Source organism: Apteryx mantelli, chromosome 5 (genome assembly GCF_036417845.1).
Source record: "Apteryx mantelli isolate bAptMan1 chromosome 5, bAptMan1.hap1, whole genome shotgun sequence".
Taxonomy (NCBI): Eukaryota; Metazoa; Chordata; class Aves; order Apterygiformes; family Apterygidae; genus Apteryx; species Apteryx mantelli.
Window position 1 is genome coordinate 50,914,110 of NC_089982.1, and position 21,793 is coordinate 50,935,902.

The 21,793-nt window shown below is 42.3% G+C and overlaps 2 protein-coding genes across 7 annotated transcripts in view; both read right to left on the bottom strand.

The window, feature by feature from the left end:
- Window positions 1-15,918, bottom strand: part of IRF2 (interferon regulatory factor 2) — a 46,777-nt gene extending 30,859 nt beyond the window's left edge. For 2 of the 4 annotated variants that reach the window (XM_013942140.2, XM_013942136.2), the window contains exon 1: window positions 15,707-15,918. The gene's annotated coding sequence lies outside the window, so the exon portion shown is untranslated. Of the gene's footprint in view, window positions 1-4,542; window positions 4,686-15,583; window positions 15,650-15,706 lie in introns of those variants that run through there. The other 2 variants (XM_067297960.1, XM_013942137.1) reach the window with 2 other exon arrangements.
- A 2,118-nt stretch (window positions 15,919-18,036) lies between these two features.
- The window catches only part of CASP3 (caspase 3), a 32,204-nt gene continuing 28,447 nt past the window's right edge, over window positions 18,037-21,793 (bottom strand). Inside the window, exons 9-10 of one of the 3 annotated variants that reach the window (XR_010884415.1) lie at window positions 21,348-21,575; window positions 18,037-18,359 (exon numbers count right to left, since the gene is read on the bottom strand). Coding sequence is in view for 1 of the 3 variants with exons in the window: in XM_067297964.1 (XP_067154065.1) it covers window positions 21,540-21,575 (36 nt within the window). In the remaining 2 variants the exon portion in view is untranslated. Of the gene's footprint in view, window positions 18,360-20,940; window positions 21,576-21,793 lie in introns of those variants that run through there. The other 2 variants (XR_010884414.1, XM_067297964.1) reach the window with 2 other exon arrangements.

The window sequence follows — 21,793 nt, forward strand, 5'->3', positions numbered from 1 at the left end:
TATTGACCTCTAACATCTCTTTGGAGAGAGCACAAGAAAACACTTATCGCTCCCAGAGACCCATGATGAAATCAAACTTTCTGGCATTATGCTGAAAATACTTTTCATTTGTTTTTTCTTCTGGTTTATAATTATCCCATGGTGGGGGGAGGGGAACAATAATCACCAAGAAACACAATCAACTGCTAATGAAGATGGGAGCTAAGAAAGCATTTTTCTATCCTACAACAAAAGAAGAACTCATTTAGATGTGAAAGTAGAACTACCTACTGGGAATTCATTTTATGAACGCTTGCCATTCTTAACAAGACAACCAATCTTAAAAAACCACAGTTTTTGACCATATGCCTTAGAAATATATTAAGGCTGATAGCTCTGAGGATATCATTTCCCTTTTCTTGCTCATTCCTGTCACCCACCTCTTTCTTAAAGGGGGCCAGAGTCAGGGGCTGCTGTCTTCTCAGTGGTGATTGCTTAAATTAAGATATTAATAAAATGATTCCCAAAGAAGTGGCTGAGCATGCAAGACATTAACCTCAGCTCAGCAGCATTTGCCTGCAAGAAGAGGACAGAGGGAGAGAGGCACCCGGCTCTGCTGGGCTGCACCACTGGCATGGGGCCACGGGGTGGGAGGCAGTGAGAACAACAGGCCGGGGAGACATGGGGGGCTTGCAGGGCCTCTCCGAAATGCAGGCTTTCAATGGCCACAGGGGAGTCTGCAAGGAGCCCAGGCCCATGCAACAAGGGTGGTCCACAGGATGCTATGACACCACAGTTTATGAACTGATTATTTTGCCCATTTTTGAAGGTTTATTTATTGTACTAGTCATGCTAGCTCTGCAGTCAGCTCAGTTTTTTTGTTGCAACTAGATACCAGAAAAACATGGTGGAATCTACTCCCTGACAAGCTATAAACTGTCTTAATCCTGCAGACGTGACTCAGAGGAAAAGTGCTGTGGAAGAAAGACAGCACAAGATTTGCTGAAGGCAGGCCAGCGTAACTCAGTTATGCACTCAGAAGCCTGGAGGAGGCCAGTCAGGAACACAGTTTCTACTACCACATGTTGCATTTAAAAATGAACTTTCTATACTAAAATGATCACAACAGCAGCCTGTGGTCAAGCATACAAGGAGTCAACTTCCTAAGAGAGAGACAACTGAAAGAAAAGAGTCACAATAGTATAAGAGACAGGAGTACAGATATAACAATGTTTTTCATGAATAGTCAAAGATCATTAAGCAGGTAGCTGTCACTAAAGCATCCTTAAAATGTGACAAGTCATACTGAATTTCAGCTCTGTACTTCTTTGTAAAATGTATTTTGCTAAGAGGTAAGGCTTTATGTAAGACTCTTCAGAAGGAAATTCACATCATTGGTTTATTTTTAAGGAGATATCAGAGAAAATATTAGATGTTTTAAAAAGATACTAGAAAAATGTAAATGATGTTTGGGTTACAATCTATGTATATATATATAGTTTCAGATAGTTTCATTCAGTAATGTTCAGTAGAGCTTGTAGTCTCTCTCTGCTAAAACATTCTGCTGGCCAATAAATTAGACTTTTTTTTCCATGACAGCAGATAACACTACTGCCATACAGAAAGTATAACCTTTGAGAACGAAGAGCTCTTCACTAGAATTAGAGCAGCTGCAGAAAGAAAGTGAAAGCAACGGCATGGCATGTATTAAATCTGAACAATACAAGATGTTCTGTTCCCTTCAGTTTCGTTCTGTCAGCATCTGGATAAATGGAAAGACACAAAGGTTATCCCTAAAAGACACAAACTATTCTACTCCAATATCACTGTTTTTTAAAAATATATATATTTCTGCAGAAGCTAAAAAAAGGGGGGGGCGGGGGGGAATCTTCCTCCTCCATTGCAAAGTACCTGGTTAAAAGATTTGCCAGTATATGGAAATATTGTTAATAGTTGTGAGAAGGGAAGGCATGATAAGATGCTCTGAGGTGTGTATGTGAAGTAGATCACAGTCTTTCTGCACAGCTGCAAAAAAAATGTTTCCCAGAGGACTTGCACAGAATTTTGCAGGGTAACTATTTCTCTTTTCTCTATAAATACAGAACTGACAGTATTAGAGAAGCAGGTTCTCTTGTATTCATGCTTGCTAATAATCTTTTAAAGTGTTCTCTGTGTTTGCTAATGCTCATGCACTTCAGAAAAGCATCAACCACCCTGTGTGACCAAACAGATATGCTGAAATGAGACCATATTCTAATTTTAGGATTCAGAGAACCGGATTCTGAATTTGTCCCTGTGCCAAGACTGTTCCAGGATATAAAGAAACATGATCTTACTTTACAGAGCAATACTTAGAGCAAAATTCTGTCCCTTGATCATGTAGGATTTTGCATATAGGACCACCCTGGGTCTTTTCAAATATTGCACTGTGGGGGCCCATTTGAAAAATAAGTACATGTTTAACTGTATGTGCAGAGCCCTACTTGGAAGTCAAGCTTCTCAGAGTGAGCGCAGAAAAGACCTTTCAGGATGAAGCCATGGGCTTACGGTACCAATTTACTTTCTACCCCTTCAAATATTGTTATATTCATGTATTGGATTTGAGATACTTCTAACACATGCCAAGGTTCAGGAAATTCAGACTTTTCCTGTGTAAGAAGACCCGCTAACATGACCTGGTCAGTAATACTTCAAGAACGTAATCAATATTTTAACTGAAATGCATACAACTGAACTGCGCTTAACTCAGCTGCTCTGATTTCACACACATGAAATCTTCCTGTCCCCAGTTTCCAGACAGACCTCTGCCCAGGCACATGTCACACCTGCCAAAAGGAAAAGGGAAAACTTGCCACTGACATTGCAGAAGCAGAATTAACATGTCTTCTTTCTGATAACCCCAAATTACACAAATATACATATCTTTTTTGGAACCAAAAGCAAAACACTAGCAAATGAGAAAAACTGGGCATATCCATTCTCACAGCTGCAAGGGTTAAGGAAGCGTTCTAAATAAAACCCTGAAGCTTTCAGAGTTGTCAAATAGAGATAAGAGGCAAGAAAGTACATAAAACTCTTTGAAAGACTTTCTAGACTTTTGTGTAGCCAGGCGGCAAGACCTACCCTCTCTGGTCTTTTAATCTGAAAGTATGAATGGTGCCTCTTTTGTTCCTTTGGAATACCCCATCAGTGATACATTATTAAACAGGGACTGGGGAAATGTCACAACTCTGCTGGCTGATTTTCTTATTGCTAAGCACCTCTTGCCTTGAGCTCTCTTCCATTTAAAATGTACTCCATGACCGACTGCTCCACAGACCCAGCTCCTGGGCTTGGCCAGAATTCTGATCCCCACGGTAGCAATGCCAGTGTTTTTCCTGCTCTTTACTTTTAGTAATACTTCGGCGGCACCAGCAAAGAAAAATGGCATAAGCATGCTATATCCTTCCTGTCCATCAACAAGAAAAATACTTCACCACAGGCAGGAAAAATTGTATGGTATTTGCTCAGGTGTCTCCAGGAAGGAGGAGACTCCATAACGGCTGGAAAGACAAAAATTTGAGAGTAGGCAGGGTGGGAAGGAGCAGGTCCCTACAGAGCCGGGTAGGCAAACTGGGGTAAGGCATGACCTGGCCCCATTAGAAAGAACCTGCACAGGCAACCAGCCCAGTGCTCCCCTGGGCTCCCAAGCCAAACACAACACAGCTACAACAGGATCAGTGCTGGTGCGAGGAATGCTCTGTGGGTCTGCAGCACAACTGGGAACCCACATGGCTGCAATGGATTCAAGCTAGCAATAGCTACCCAACTGCCAGCAATAGCTACCAACAAGCCTCTTCTTAGTAAGGGCGGGTTGTGCCTAACCCTAAGGTGCCCACCTAGAGCTGCAGGGAGATGCAATGTAGATGGAGGAGGGAGGATGCCCCATTCAGCCTGCCCCTCTCTCATGCAGCAGTGCACAGGAAAGATGCACAAAGGTAAAGAGAAGAAAAATCTTTGTGTCCTCAAGGGCTGGAGGGAGAAAAAAAAATCCAACCAACCCAACATACCTTGCAAAAAAAGGCAGCAAACAAAGGCAAACAAAAAAAGGCAGCAAATACCTCAAACATGTATTGAAATCAGCATTATGGACTGCATGATAAACATGCCCAGGAAAACATACAATGGGAATTCATGCTGTTATATACAGTATGTTTCATCAGCCCTATAGCATTTCTGTTCCACCCAAAGGGTGTTAACATGCCTTGGCTGGGATACAGACATTACACATCAAAACAGATTCCTTCTTTTGGTTTCCATGCAAAGCTTATTTTCCCTCAGCAGCAGATACATGAGTTGTTAGTTTGCAGTGATCTCAGGCATCCTTAAAGGTAGCCATTGGATTTGCAGCCTAGAACTGACATGAAGAAAAGCCATATTATTTTAATGCACCAGAACCATTAGGCTGATTCTTGTTTCTGGACTTAGCCATTGAGAAACAATGCTTCAGCTTCTCAATAGCTACTATAAAATTACCTTTGCACTGGCTCCTACGTTCAACATTATCATAACACTAAATAATACCTGATGTCAGTCGTTCAGCCCATTCACTTTGGCATCACAGTGATTTGCATCACCTGGGAATTTGGCCCAGACTAAGATGAAATAGACTGTTAAAGACCACCTCTGCAGTATTTGTGCTACAACGACCATCTGGGCACACACGGATGTCTGCAAATCTGGTGAGAATACAAAATGGTTGTTTTACTTTCAACTTTAAAAGGATACTGTTTCCCAGGGGTTTCTGTTGTTTGCTTCCCACGTCTTATCAGATGGAGATGCCAGATTCTGATGGCATCAGCATGACAATGGGTCTACGCAACTGAGAGTCTACAGCATATGATTACAGAAAACTCTTCTACTGCCACCTTCTCCAGGAGAGTGCAATACAGCCATAAATTCTACCTATTTGTTTTACCTCTGATGACTGCTCAAGATTTGCTTTCAATATCTGCAATGGCTAACTATCTTTCCAAAAAAGTTGCCTAGAAGAAAAGGTGATAATTTTTCAGCAGTATGTCTGTACTTCCCTTAGACAAGTTAGGGAAGGACTTGTTTACAGTAAGAAATTTGCTGGCATGGTTGTCAAGGAATAATTAATTCCTTGCAATGGGAGCAGTTATCCCAAAATAAATCAATTTTATTCTGGAATTAAGTGCTCACACAAGAATTCACTCCTGAATAGCTGATGTCGCTCAGCCGTGTCAGTCAGTATCCACTGAAGCCAAACCCTGTGCAATCTTAAAAGCTGTTAGGAAAACTCAGCATTTGACAGCTGATTCATAAGGAATTTTCAAGGCTGGTGAAAAATAGAAGATTGTTAAGTGTCAAACAATTATCAAGAATTACTTATTTTGTCATAGCAATGCAACTCAACAGCATTTTTTAAGTCTCTCCATAGCTCTGTTAAGTTCAGTGCACTCTAACTGCTCCGTGACTAGATTTACCAGAGACATTGCTAAAATATTTAACAAGCACACCTAATTTCCTACATGAAACTTGGTCTCTGAAAAAAATAAGACCAGTTATAAGTGCAAGTATCTGCAAGATCAGGATCTTAACTTGTAAAAATACTTTTTAAAGCCTGGGTGGTCTTTATCTCCCTGTCCTGTCTACCACTTCTCTGACCAAATGCATGAACAGTGCTCTGTAGGATGATGCTACATATAGGAAAAACAGGCACTGTAAAACAAAAGCCCTTAATCTCAGCATTCCCTCGCTGGTGGCTTGTGAGGCTCAGGCAAGATTACAGAGAAGACGATTACAGAGAAGATGGTTACATTTTAAAGGCGCTCAAAGAGGCAGAAAAATTATTTCAGGTAGTGAACACTGCAAAATGTGTTCAAGGAAGAATTTTCACATTTGCTGGCCATGACCTGAACCTGATGTAATCCACCTTGCTCAGATTTGACTTGTTTCTCACAGCTAGCTTTGTTTGTATAACATACTGTTCTGCAACACACAGCAAAAACTATTTGCACACTACACTAAAGTACAATTTAATATTTGCTTAAAGCTTTCATTTTATTGTCTGGGCAAAGGCAGTTTCTACCACTGAAGTTAATAGCTAACCCACACCCATACTTTTGCTACAGTAACTTCTAATCACTAGCACAGCATCCAGATCTGAGAGCAAAAGGCATAAGCTACCCCTGCCTAGCCTCGCAGTGAGCACCAAGTCAGCCCTTTCAAGAAATCAGTATTCTTCCCTTCACTAATACCTGACTATAACAGTTTAGTTATCAAAGAAAAATATACGCTCTTTGGGATCTGCAAAAAAAAAAGCCCCTCTCCTGTTACTTAGAATGCTTGCTTTAAAGACAGACCACAAAACACACAGACTTGGGGGCTGGAATATTTTGAATCATCCAAACTGCAAGCTGGAAACATGTCTGTCACATGCACTTTTTTATGGTTACAAAAATAGCACCATGAAAGAAGCAGATGTGTGAACACAAAAAATAAATTGAATTAATTATTACAGAGATACTGGTTGACACCGGAGAACTTAACAGGGAAACTTCCTCCCTTTGTACACACACTTTGAAGGCTTGCATTTAAAGAAGTACTAAATATTAAGTCCTTAATACTGGCGATTGCTGAAAAAATATGACGTAACCCTTCTTTTTATAAAAATGTTGCTCTTTCCACTGCCACAGGACGTACAGGGACTTTTTAATTCATTCATGTTGAGATATGAATAGCTGGGATTGGTTATAAAATGTGTTCTTAATTTAAAATTTTTGTGTTGTTCAGAGACTAAGAGCAGTGAGACAGCCTCAATTTCTGATATGCAGCAGCTATTTCTATCCTGGTAGTTTCCTAAAATACCACTGAACTAGAGTAAGACCACTGAACTCATCTTTATTTCTGACCTAAGCAAGATAAATATTATTAAACTAAACAAAGTCAGTTTTCATCAGCTTCCCTCATGAATCTCAAATCTTCTGAACAGTTTTGGCATCCAAAGAATTTAGTTCTGATACACTTGATTATAATTCTTGTCAAATGTGTCAGAATAAAATCTCTGGAATTAAAACCTGTCATTCTGCCCTACTACAGCTCTAGCAAAGCAGTGATTGTCCAAGCTTCTCCTCCAAACCCAACAAACATTTTCATCAATCCAGGCCAGGAATGTGCGTTCCACACATGAGAAGACCATTCAAGCTTCTATGGCCACCCAGTGTTTGGCCATCTTTTGATTAATATGCCAATTAGTTGTCAATGTCAAAAAGGATCTTCTAACTGGAGACTTATCCACGGAACTTGAGTGAAACCATTCACAGTCATTTCATGTGACCAGCAAAGCTGACATCTGACAACATCTTTTGGTTACTGCTGATCTTTCCCAGATCTAAGTTGATGACCCAAAGGTGAAGAAAAAAAAAAACAAAAAAAAACACATTTTATAATCGATCCTATCAACCACTCAAATCTTAACATGCATAAATTTCAAGTACACCTACCAGCTGAATGATTCCCTTTCATCATACTGATGTCACCACCTTCATTTTACTCTGTCTATACAGTTGTCACAGCATTTAACCTCCACAAATGAAGAACAGACTGCTTTTAATACTGCAAGTTACCACACAGACCACTAGATAAGTGTCACCTGGATATTCAGGGGAAATAACTCTTACTCCTTATCATATACCCTGTTAAAAGAATGTTGTCATGTAAAAGTCAAAGTTACTAATAGATGAGTTAATAAAATAGAAATTATTTTTCAAGTTCAGCTCTCGTGCTTATTTCCTCTGTGTTTATTCTTTCATTTTTGCCAACTGGGAAATGAAAACCAATGGAGTCAGTTTCACTTTTGTTTATACTTGGTTTCAATTTTATCCTCAAGTTTTGCTTTCAGGTTTTTAACATAACAGTGTTTGGATTTCAGATCCAGCAAGAAAACTTTCAGTAATTTTAAAACATTTGTCTCCCATCCCCCCCCTTTTTTCCTAATGTGGTATTATTTTATTGTACATAAACTTTTTAAGATGTTGTTACAATTTTAGGAAGTTTTTGGTGGGGAGATTGTTTCATTTTGATTCTACAATTTATGTATGTTACATCAGATTTAATTCAAAATTCAATATTTTCCAGTTGATTCCCCCTCACAACTGCATATAAAACACATTTGTACAATTTAACAAAATATCTTAAAAGAGCAGCCAGCACACCAAATGCCCAGAAAGCTCACGCCATGCACTAAATGCATGTAACGTATATGCACCAAATGCATGTAAAGATCTAAATGTCTTGCTGCTACTTCAACTTACTGATGAAGTAAGGCATTATCTTGCATGGCTAAATCTGTAAGAGGTTTGCCTGTAAGGCCATCAAGTGATGTCCAATATCAATACAAATATTACAGGACAGATTTCATCTTCTGTGTAGTCATCAAGCTCCTCAAGTTACAGATATCCCTCTGTACATATCAAAAAGCAGAACTTAACCACCCTTTATGACTTTCTTGAACAAACCCTAAGTAATCCTCCCTTTGTTTGTCCTATACCAATATTAAGCATGGATCACTTTTAAAAGTACTTAAAATAATTTAAGAGCAAAAGGAAGATGGTTAGACATCACCCACTGTTGCATGCAGTTCAAACTAAGACAAATTTAAATACTTTTGCCACAACTTAACCCCATTCCTAAAACCAGGCATGCTGGTAACTAAAAACCAAACCTGTAAAGGTTATCTGAAAAACTATGAAACTGTACTCTGCTCCATTCTTTAAGGGGCAAGAACCAACCCACATTTATATGGGAATTATTGCTTCTAAGCTCATGGAGAAAGCTAGTAAACTGTATAGCAATAACTGAATGTCAGAAACCATTTAAAGTTAAGACTTAATTCTGTACCTTGGGTGACACAACACATCACATGCAGGTGGATTTGCTCCTGGCTGCCTGTGTCCAGGCTGTAACAAGAAAAAATGCCTGCTTTGTACTAAAGTGTGCTGTGCATTTGTCGCAATCTGCCCCCAAGCAAGCAAAGGGGTCAGAAGACTTCCAACACACACAAAACCTGGACTTCCAGTATATTACGCATAAGAAACCAAGTATTACTTTCTAGTTCACTATTTCTTTATTTTCTCACTAGTTCATTCAAAAAAATCAGTAACATTTCAGCAATTCACAAGAAGCTGAAAGCATACCCAGCACTAGCTGGAAGAACAAGTTTTAGAAGTGTTTTACAGTCTGTCAGTGAATAGCCTTTACTTGGTTCCTCAGTAATAGCCCAACAAACCTTCTGAAACAGAGGAATAAATTATTTAATTTAATTATATAATTGGAATGATTTGGTCCATAATGTCATTTATAAAGGAGGAACACACAGCTTAATAAATCTGTTCTTCTCATTCACTGTACTCAGAATCTTTTTGGTTTGAGGTTTTGTGTTTTCTTATTTTTTGTTTTGGTTTTGCACCTAGGATCTCTCAGAACCAAAGAGAAAATGTTTTATCCTAATCGCAGTTTATAAGCATCATAAGCTACAATAAAACTTCGTAAACATTATCTTATGTTTTATGTCCTCGATATCACAATCACTGTAAGCCTTTGAAGAATGGAGTTTTCCAGAGTCAATCTTAACTAGTCACACAGATAAGTAAGTCATACCAGAAAGAATAATACATGATTAGCTTCGCGTCTTTTTCTGTCCGAGTTATCCACAAACAGAACACAACTTACAATACTGAAGATCCACAAATTATAATCGAGGTTCTAATCCTCAAACTTCAGAAGAATTCTGCTGGGATCAGACTTCTATGTAACATTAAGTGAACACAGGATGAACTTAACCTGAGTGTAGCCTGTGTCAGGTTAACAAGCATAGATTATTAAATAGGATCGTCACAGAAACACTGTTTTTTTTCAGAATTTTCATAATAGCTTATGCCACAAGATTCACATAACAAAGAGCAATACATAGTCTTGCTTGTCTACGTCATTTACAAACAGATCATTTCTTATGTTCGCAGTGAAGAAAATAATTCTATGAGTTTTCAGAAATAATTCTTGATCAGTGTCTGCAGTAATTCTTTGTGGATATTCAGTGGTCAAAAATTGAAATTGAACTGTTCTGACTGCTGAGTTGCATAGCAAGTTTCTCTTCCACAGATTGTCTAATCAGTCATGAACCTACGCAAACTCTTGGCATCCGTAGCAGGCAGTGGCAACAAGCCCCACAATTTAGCTACGTATTGCATGACAAACACTTTTTGTTTTGAAGCTACCTCCCAATCGTTTTATCTGGGTTGTGTTTATCTGTATTATTCCCTGTTCCCTATTCACTTCCTTCATGACACTAATGATTTTACAGAACCATCTCACATCCTCTTCAGTCACCTCTTTTCCAAGCTAGTCTTAGTCTGTCTAGCACTTCTTTCACAAAACCTGTTTTATACCCTTGATCACCCTTGGTGCCCTTCTCTGTATCTCATCAAGTTTTACTGCATCCTTTTTCGAGATGGGGGAACAAAAATTGTTAATGCTATTCAAGAGAGGGGAGCAACATGGATTTATAATGGCATGATGATATTCTCCATTTCATTTTTTATTCCTTCCTAATCATTCCTAGCATGTTCTCTCCTTTTTTAGCAGCTACAAGGCACACAGCTTATGTTTTCATAAGTTTATCTATGCTTTTTTTTGCTGAGTGAAAATAGTTGGTTCAAACTTCATCTCTGTGTATGTAAAGTTAGGGTTGCATTCCCTTCCCTGTGCATTACTTTTCTTTAGTCTGTACTGATTTTCATCTGCAATCTTACATCCGGACTTTCAATATAATGAGATCCTTCTGACATTGTTGCAGTCAGCTTTTTCAGTTTTACTACTCTGAACAAGTTAGCACAACCAGCAAACTTGTCACATCACAGTTTATGCCTTTCTGGATACCTCAAACAGCATGGATCCTAGACAGACTCCCAAGGGGACCACTGGCAACCTCCTTTCACTCAGCAAACTGACCGTGACTCTATGACCTAGAGCAACCTGATCCAGCTTTGAAATTGGCCCTGCTCTGACCCCGGGCTGTGCCAGATCATCTCCAGAGGCCCAAGGAAAACCCAGGACTGTACCAACCAGACCACACTAGCCAATGTACATGCTCAAAGACGCCTTTACAGAATTCCACCAGACTTGTGATGCACAACTTCTCAACAAAAGTCACATCAAGTCACACCAAGTACCTGGTTACCCTAGAAACCTTGAAAAACTGACATCTCATTTGCCACCTTCTATTCCTGGAGTGCCAAGGCACTTTTAAGCAACAGAGTACATACAACAGGTAATAATGTTATCAGCAATCTCATATTTAAGTTCCTTTGGAACTCCTGAAAAAGATATCACCTCATCCCATCTATTTGTTATTCATTCATCTCCTACTTCAGCTTGGGAGATATCCTCAAAAAGGTTCACTCCAAAGGAAAAAAAAAGAAAGAAAAGAAAAGAAAAAAAAAAAAGCCTTGAGCAAGGGAACCTCCTTAAACTCTTCCTCAGTGAAGAGAGACTCAAAGAATTCATTTCACTCTTCTGTTACGACTTTATCATCCTTGGGCACTCCTTTTATGCATGGATCAACCATCAGCAGGCTTCCTGTTTTTGATGCTTTGCAAAGAGGATTTATTACTTAACACTTTTAACAACTTGTTCCATGACTCTTTTTGGCCTACCTTATTGTGTGTAACACAGATTTTATGTTCTTTTCCACCTTCCTCATTTGGAGACAAAGCTTTAACTTTATGAAAGATGACTTTTTACTTGTACTGGACTCCTTTACTTTGCTTTTTAGCCTGCTTGGTTCTTTTGTGTATTTCTGACTGATGCCATGCAACTACTCTGAGTCTTTACTACAGCGTCTTTAAAGAATTATATGCCACCTGCAAGTATTTTACACTTTTGGCTGCCTCTCACCATTTTATTCATTTTTTCCCTCATTTTCATGAAGATTTTCTTTGGAAAATTAAACACTTGCAATGGCCCTTGGCTTTTATTGCTGCTGAAACAATGCTGAATCTGAGTACATTATGATCGCTGTCACGTAGTAGCTTGCTGGCATTTTGAATGTAACATTTTGAACTAAATTCTTGCCGACCAAGACCAAGCCCAGAGCCGCTTTTTCTCTGTGGGTTCCCTTACAAGCTTTGCCTAGAAAGAAGTCCTTCACGGCATCGGAAAATTTAGTTCCTCAGCAAATTTCATCATGCAGCATGATATAATTCACGTGGGGGCAACTGAAGCCTCCCATTATCATTGTATTTCCTATTTTTGTAGCTTTTCTAGTCTCCCTTAGTATACGACAGTCCTAGTCCATACTCTTCCTATTTAAGCCTGAAAAACAGTTCATGAGATCCTGTGTGATTTGCTAAAACAGTTGTTTATTCTTTAACAAAAAGCACCCTACCTGATACACGTGCAAGCGACTCTGTCCTTTCTATGCCATCTTGTAGTCTGCTGTTACAATATCTGACCTTCCACAAACTTTGTGATACTCCAAGTATTATATCATGGGGATGTTTTAATATCTTTTTAATATTATGGGTATGATGATCCTCTCCAAGAGAGGATGTGTCATGACAAACTTTACATTCTTCTTCATCTGTCAGCCTTCCCCCACTGTTTAGTTTAAAACACACATATATACATATACCTATACATAATTTATATATAATATATATGTATGTATGTATAAAGTTTAACTTAAGTCCATAGCCTGTCTGCAAATTTATTTAGATAAAGCCCATTTTTCTTATGTATGTTCTTTCTATTCCAAAAATGTTTCCAGTTCCTCTTGAAACTTAGCTCCTTTTCTTGCATGATTTATCCAACCATGCATTAAGACTCTACCTCTCTAACTGCATCTGGTCCCACATACCATAGTAAAGATCTCCATACAATGAGACTTGGGTCCTTAACCCCCTATATAACAGCCTACATTTTACTTCCCAAACCTCTTACCTACCTCTGTATGTAACATGGTCTGTGAAGAACAGCTCTTCTCAAGAAACTAGCTGGACATCTTCTGAAGTCAGCCGCTTTTGCAGTGAGCAAGCAACTGGCTGTGTGCCACTGCAAAGATAAGTATGCCAAATACAATGGCTGATCACTCCAACTATCTTTCTGTATCGCCTGGGATCCCCAGCCTCAAATGGGTATCATCAGTGTCGAGAGACTGTTACCTTGCTGCGTTTGTAACTAGCTGAAGAATTGCAATGTGGAGGACGATCGCAATATCATGTCAGAGGATTCATTGCTCTCATACCTTCCACCATGTTTTACCAGCAAAAAGGAACCACTGCATACAAGGGCCACATGAAACAATTCACCATGGGACATTACTGATAGGGGAGACAGAGGGACAGCAAAGCCTCAGGAGGGGCTGATGGCAGGAAAGACTCTGATTCAGACAGAAAGTGCCTGCCTCACACATTAATTGTGCTGCTTTTATAATTATGTCACCATTTCCCTGTGTCACCATTAGGGCGAATTTAAATGTTGCTGCTACATTCACCTCTCTTCATGGTACTAACACGGGCATTCTGCAAAGGGTATTATATGCAAATCTGTTAAGACTCCTATAAAATAACTTTATAAATTTAAACACAGTGTTTCATCTCAACAAACTGAGGTTCTAGTTTACAATTGCTCCTGCATCCAGAAACCGCAGTCTAAAAGAACTTGGCACAGTAAGCTGGGCTATAAATTATAACCATACACTAACTGGGAGCAAAGTTCTGGACTCTGACATGGAAATCAAAATGATTCCTTTATCTGAGCACTGTGTATAAACAAATGAGCCTTAAATACTCAATTGTTTAGGTGCCTAATTCCCTCAGATTAACTAAAATGGGAGTTAAAGGCCTAGATATTTCTGGCAATCTGGACTGAGAGATCCAACTCCCGACGTACTTGCAACTCTGATCCCAGACATTTGCCCAGACAGATTAAGATGCCTGGAATTTGACCCACCACACTACACACAAAAAAAACTCTTGTTCATAAATTTCATTTGAGAAAGATGTCCAGGACTTGGCCCTTCACTTGCTGGTGTCCTCTGAGCTGGACAGTGTTAGTATATCAAAGCATGAGTCAAATCACTCAGAATGTGATAATACTTCACATAAGCAAAAAAAAAAAAAAAAAAAAAAAAAAGACACCATTCCTGCAAAACCAGATGGAGAGTACAGTTCAAACTCCAATCTTTAAATGATGCAAGTGTTAACACTGACCATCATGGATTCATTCAAATCACACGCTATGAAAAGAAACACTTGCTTTCTGTAGCTGTGTGTACATGTAATGTATACACACACAGGCTATAAAAGAGCCTGTGGAAAGGCCTGCTATGCAGGAACAGACCGGACTGACGAAATACGATCATCCAAAACCCTAAGAGGCCAACTGCAGTGCTTGTGCAGTACTTCACAGGATTTCCTCCTCCTCTTTTCCCCAGAGAAACCACCCAGGCGGGTGAGGCGGCCCAGGGGCACCTCGACCGGTCGCTCTGGGGCACCCGCTCGCCACCGCTGCCTGCCCCGACACCATTTTGGAGCTCGGCCCGCTTCCCCCCGCTTGGGCTGCCCCCACGCTGCCTCCAGGACATCCCTTGGCAGTTCAAAACCAGCCGCATCGCCGCGGCTCCCGCACGGCGCCACCGTGTGCGCGCCTCCACCTGGGGTGATGCAGGGCGCCGGGGCCCGGCCGCAGGGCCGGCGGCCAGGCCAGGCTAGGCCCGGCGCCCTGGGCGGAGGAGGGGAAGGAGGCATGCTAGGGTGCCACGGCCCAGGCCGACCCAGGGGCGCAGCACCGCTCCCCGCCAGGCAGCGGCGACCCCGCCCGGCCCGGCCCGGCCGCTGTGGCACTAGCTGCGGCCGGGCGGCGCGCGGGGGCGCAGCCATCCCGCCTCCCCATTGGCCGGGCAGGGGCCGCGTCACAAACGACCGCGGCGGAGCGGGGAGCCGGGGTGAAGGGGGGGGAGGGGAGAGGCCGGCGCTTGTGTAACGCGCGGCCCGTCCGCGCCGCGGGGGAGGGGCGCCGCCGCCGACCCCGCGCCCCAACTGCCCCTCGCAGCCGGCAGTGCTGCCCTCCCCGCGCCCCACCCCAACGGCTGCGCCGCGCGGCGCGGGCAGCCGGCGGCAAGGCCTGCCCACAGCCCTTCGCCCTCCACGGCGGCGGCGGCGGCGGCCCTCCGAGCTGGCCCGCAACAAGTGCAGGCGCGGTGGGCAGGGCGCCGCCCGGGCGGCCGCAGGGCCCCGGGCCCGGCCCGCGCAGGCCAACGGCCGCGGCCCGCCCTGCCCCGAGCCCCCGGCGCGGCTCCCCCGCGCCCGGCCGCGGCCCCGCCGCCGCCACCCCGCTCCCGGCACAGCGCGGAAATTTAACGCTGCCTCCTTTGTTCCCGCGGCGGAGCCCCGGGGCCGCCGCTCGCCCCCGGGACGCCGGCCCGTCAGCCGCTTCCCTGCCTTCAGCACAGCCAGAAGTGGAATTAACCTCCCCCCTCACCACACACACACGCTCCCTTTGCAGCAGCTTCGCCTAAAAGCCCTGTAATCCCCAGCAGCCTGACCTTTTTTCTGTTTTTTTTAATCAATGCGCATCTTTGCTGGAGCCGCGGACGCTTCCTGTCGCCAAGCGTTTTGTGCAAAATCCGCATACGGAAAACAGCAGCGATTAAAAAAAAAAAAATTACCTTGCTAGTCAGTACGTTTTCGCGGCACTTATATAATTCCTCAAGGTTACCGCTGTTGCCAAGGGAGGGGGGAGGACGCAAAAAAAAAAAATGGAAATGAAAACAAGGCGCTGAATAATCGCGGGAGCAAAACTAAAAGTTACTCCCTCCGCCTGAGCTGAGAAAGGTCCAGATCGAAAGCAAAACAAGGAGAGGAAGCGGCGAGCAGCCGGCGCTTGGAAATCCCCCCGCCTCCCCGCCGCGCCGGGGGCAGGGCTGCGGCGGCGCGCAGCGCCTCGCCTCGCCTCGCCTCGCGGTGCCGCGGCCCGGGCCCGCGCACCGCGAGCCGTGTCCGGGCCCTGCAAAAATCCACCTGGGAAAGAGTCTTCCCCCCTCCCCCCCAGCAGCAGGTGATTTTTATTTATTTATTTTTATTTATTTCATTTATTTTTAAATATAAGCCCCCGTCGATGCGCTTGGGCCGTCTTGGATGGCAACAGCAGTCCTCTTGGGGAGCGACCTTCTTGGGCAGTAAGGAGTCATGGGGAAGGGAGGGAGTCGTTGCCTTAGGATCCAGAGCAGGGCTTCACTTCCTCACCTGCCAGCAAACTTTTTACCCCCTACCTTCAGCTCAGCTGCTCCAACACCGATCCAGCCTCTCCCTGCCTCAGTTCCCCCCTCCTGTTAAGGTAGGGATAACTCTGTGGGGTAAACAAGCATGGCGGGATTCCCATTGCCTTAAAAAAAAGGGCATATGTCACAGTCCTGCAGCTTGAACAATTTCAGATCCAGTCTTTTGGACGCAGCTAGTCTCAGGCAGCATTAATTCAAGAGAAAGCTCTTGGATTTCAGCAGGTTTTGTAGAGTGTCTTTGATTGTAGAGTGTATGCCGAGACAAAAGGTAGTTTGCAGAACTTAGTTAATCTATTTGCAAACTGCAGAGTATAAACCTGACCGAGGAGAGGTTGCATGCATCGTTTCTAGCCTTACCCAAAAGTGATGAAGGAAGAGGCCACAAGCACTAGGGACTGTGGGAGCTATGCAATTCACTCATTACAGAAAGTCATATATGTAGATACAGAGAGGGATACACGTCTCTTGCATACATTACACATAGATGTGTATGTACATACACACATATACTCACGCTGCCAGCCAACCTTTAAAAATTCACATAGCTGATGAACATGAGTATCCCAATTAGGGGGCATGTGGCTAGCCATTGGTATAAAACCAGGAGCAAAGCAAGCCGAGTCCCAGCCCGGAGAGAGAGAAGCCCCTCACCCGGGGAGCTGGCAGAGGAGGGCCCCCCTTGTCTGCCACTGGTTTTGGAAGAGCACAGGACTTGGGAGCGTGCATCCCTTGGTGGTGAAATCACAGGAATTCAATGTCCTCAGATAAAGGACACGGCAAACGTTGGCAAGAGTCGAATAAAGAATGGTGAAAAACTGTCAGAAAAAATAGTACCGAATAAACAGTAAGATGAAGGGCTTGGGATGCCCAGCTTTAAATTAGGATGTTGACATAACAGATGTACTTGGAAAGGACATAATCAGCAGAACACAGCTATACCAGGACACAGTATGCATAGGAGAGGCAGACTGGGCCATGTCTGAAGGGAACGGTGCTGTACAGGGCCTGCTAAAAGAAACCCTCAAATCAGCTAACTCTTAGTGGCTAAAACAGACTTTTTATGGACTTACAGTCTAAATATGAAAATGATCATATTAAGATGATATTACTGACTCCCTGACCAGGTTGGAGACAGTTACTGAGTGTGCCAAATGTGATTAGAGAGCAGTAAAGTGATTTGAAGTGAGATGTTTCTTACCAACCTGTTACTACTCAGAAATAAGGTCTTGCAGTCATAACACTGTATAGAAGCATCAATTTGGCACTCAGAAGCTGCCACAGAGCTAAACAGAACGTTAGGAAACATCAAGACGGAGAGCGACAGGGAGCGTGCAGGGGTCTGCAGCGTGCCTGCATCTGATGGTGCCAGCCCTCCACTCCCCAAAAGGTATAATAGAAATAGCAAAGATTCAGAGAAAAGCAGCAAGGATAACCAGAAACATGCAATGGCTTCCATGCTAGGAGTAATTGCATAGATCAGGATTTTTTAGGCTATAAAAGTGATAACAGTACAAAAATGATAACCAAGAGAATATGATAGAGGCCTAGGCGATCATGACTAGAGAAGAATAGGGATGGATTATTTGCTTTCGTTTCTAATATAAGAACTAGAGAGACTCAAGTGAAACTAGCAGGTGGCAGGTTGAAAGCAGACAGAAGGAGGTGTTTCTTCACACAGCAGGTATTTAAACAGTGGCACTACCTGCTTTAAGATGCCGAAAGTTTACATAGGATCAAAAAGCAACCGGACACATTCACAGAAGAAAAAAACATTGAGTGCTATTAAAAGTAAAGACACCAACTCTGCATAAAGCAGTGCCTCGAGCAATCAACGTCCAGAGGCTAGAAGCTGTTCTGGGATGTGTCAGTCTGTCCTTGCCGCATTGTTATATCCTGTTGTAGGCCTGGGCCAGCAGTCGCAGCAGGCTACGTAGGTCTCTGAGCAAGCCCCCTGTGGCTGTTGTTGTATAGTCATATATTGGCATCCAGGAAATGGGAGCAGCCTTCCATGTCTTTTCAAACTTGTTGGTAAATCAGGGCACTGAAAACATATGGTAGTTAACAAAATGTTTTCCTGAAAATGCGGGCTTTGAGTCTTAGGGGCCAGAGGGAAGACAAATGGATTACTGATGTGGCAAAGGCATCCTTAGCTTTGCTTATAGCCCATGTTACCCTGCGACTTGCAAGAGTCTTTATGGGTTTACAGCAAATGTCAGTTTGGCAGGAATGACTTAATACAATTTTTTGTTCAACTACATTGTTCTAAGTATTGAAAAAGGCCTAACTGTGAATGCTTCCATGTTACTCAGGACGTGGGAGTTGCCCAGTGTTGCTCAGATGATTCCCACTTAACCAAAGGAACAGCAGCTCGGGGTATCTTATGCAATATTGGGTGGCTGTTGTCGTTTCTAGTGTATGCTTTTAATTTGTTTACAGAACGAGCTAGTTATAAAAGATCATAATTTGTGTATCAGGAGATAACTGTGGGGAAAATGATTACAATCATATTAATAATTTAATAACACACTCAGAAGACTGCTTATGCACAGATCAGCAAGAGTGTGAATGACGTTAATTGGGTTTGGTCATATAAAACACAGCTGGGCCACCTGAGAAACACTAACCAAACCGTTTAACAGAATTTGTAGCTCTTTCTCTCCATTTCTTCCTACTGACTTCATTTGATCTAGATGGGGCTCATTCAAGACCTTAACAAAGACATTTATCTCTATTGTCATCTATCATCAGAAGTTCACAGGATATACTAGAGGTTAAATCTTCTGTTGTGATCCTTTTATGATTTTGAAAGGTAATAGGAATTGACAGCTTCAGTTTTTTTAAACTTAACTTTCAGCAGTGATTCATTCCATCCAAAAAAAGACTGTTACCTTTAATGACTTTGCTGTTTCAGTAAGATCTGGCAACTTTGAAATCATAAAATTTTAACCAAGAAGTGTCAAATATCCAGGGCTTTTTCTCTGCAGAGTTGCCGAAGTTTGCAGCTTACGCTATTAATCATCTTCCTTAGGGATCTAGCTACTGGCATCAAGTGATTCCATTTGCGTCCTGGCTTTCATTCTAAAAAGATTAACGATTTTGTCCTGGCCTTAATTTCTGTGAGAAAAACCTGAAAATGTGAGTCCTTAAAGTTCCAGAAGGTATAAAAAGCCATCCAGCTTATTTTTAGAGTGTAACAATATTTAAGGAGATTTCATTTTTTGTGGGGCTTCACACCATCTTTGCATGGTGCTGACTATACCCTCATTATTTCAGTTCTTAAGATTCCCTGTTATAGTCACTTTTTACCTACAGAATTGAAGATGAGCGGCTGAATTTTCTCTCTGAGTTGAGTCCCAAGCTGATGTACTCACCTACAGCTGACCTGTTTTTTTTTTTTCTGATATGTTGAAGTAGGAAAGTTCTACAGCAGAAACCATGTTTGTAATTTTCATTTTGGGCAAGTGTTTATCAAAAAAAGAAGTCAGTTGCAAGATTCCTATAGTTATTATTTTAATACTATTACCCATGTCTTCATGAGTAGTACCATGCCTACACCCATTTTTAATTGTGATGCACAGTGAAATTTCTTAGCAATTTTAGTTTGTCCTGTAAGAAACATCCTGACACTGATGTAATCTGTAAAACTGATGTTTTTAGATACTAGTTAGTAATGGAGCCTTACTTATAACCAAAAAAACCCAGCCCCCAAACCAAACACTGAATTTCTGGATGTGGTTAAGAATTTAAAGCATCTGTATACTTTAGAGGAACAAAATTAAGTTTCATCAGGAACAGAAGGACAGGGTCAACAGCGTGTTCCCAGAGGAGTTTCTGGCGATCGTGGCCACAGCACTGGAAGGGGCACCGGCACCTCAGCAGCCATTGGGAATTGTCTGGAGTATGTAGCAGAGCGCTGGAGATACATCTGGAGTCTTTTCTTCCTTAGCCCAACATTTGTGGGGAAAAAGGTGTAACTCACTTAATTCCTGGTTGAGCAAAAATACTTGAGTATCTGCTTAAATGTAAGCACAGGCACAACTCCTCGGATTCAGAGGGACTCTTCACCCACTGAAGTTGTGCGTGCACATGGCAAGGAGCATGCCTCTGGTTGCCTGTGTTTTGCCTCATCCTTCACTCAACCTTTTCGTGCTCTCTCTTCCTTTCATTTCCCACTCGAACAGTTGCGGAGTGGCGTTTAGCTTGCTCAGGCTGCTTCCACAGGCACTTCAACTGAGCTGTGGTCACCTGCCCGTTCCTGGTGGGACCTGGATCATGTAAACTAAGGGGACAAACACCTGGCTCCATGGCTGCAGAAGCAGCAGCAGATCCCATTGACAGCAGCAATGCTGTATGCCAGCATCACCACCCCCCTACTATTCACAGCAGTGAACACTGAGTTTCCTTAATGCATTTCTGAGCAAATTCATCCACAAGATAATTCCTTTGTCTTCAGTTAGATTATGCCAGTGAGGAAAGCTGCCCCTGAGAGTCTTAAAAGGGTATTTAAATTATAGAGTATTTCTTAGTTCTTATATTTTTCAGCTGTGCTGATCTTCTGATTGCTAAGAATTTAGAGAGTGGGAGGGTTGTTTTGTTTTTATTGGTAATAATTACAGAAAACTGTTCCAGGATGGAAAAATCTATTTGCTATTTTAGTATTGTGAAAGGATGTTTCAGAGTGAACTCAGAACACGAATTTCTGAATTATTTAAAGAAAGTGTTCTGAATAAGATTTTTTTTTTTAATTAACACTTTAAACACACTTTAAACAGATCTCTGTACAGTGTCTTCTCCAGCCAGCAGTGAGTACAATTCTTGCAATGTGCCAACACCTACACCTAATAACCAAAAAACTGACCGGTGCGAGAATAAAACTTTCCCATTGCATCTCAAAGCATCCCACACTTTCAAAGCTAAGTGCCCCCATTAAGGTGCCACTTTATCTAGATGTTGAGGAATTTTGTCAGGAAGTGCCAAGAGACAAAGTAATAACCCTCAACAAATATCTTTGGTGTTAAGTAATTTTTACCTTCTGGATAGCATTGGTCTGGCTGTGCCCAGATGCTGCTGAGCAGGAAGACAGGTAAGGGAAGAGTCTGTCTTCTGAGCCAGTATATATGACATAGAAAGATACCATCGGTGGCTAGGTTTTCTTTTCATTTTACTTGTCACTGCTTATATTTTGCTGCAGTACTTCAGTTCCATCATTCTGCCAAATCAGCTACTGTGTGCTGTTTCTTATCATTTTCTTTAAGAGCTGTGAGAAAAGAGAGGAAAAAAGGAATTTGCTTAATACCAGTATTGTGAGACATTATTAGTTATTCAAGTCTGTTGTTCCTTACAGCAATTTTCAGGGGGGGAAGCAGTCTTTCAAAAACATGTACAGCATCTTAACATTTCAGGGCTGAAGCAGAGCTTGGCAGAGAAAACATGGACTAGAGCCAGATCGCTTCAGCAGGTCCTACCTGAAATTGA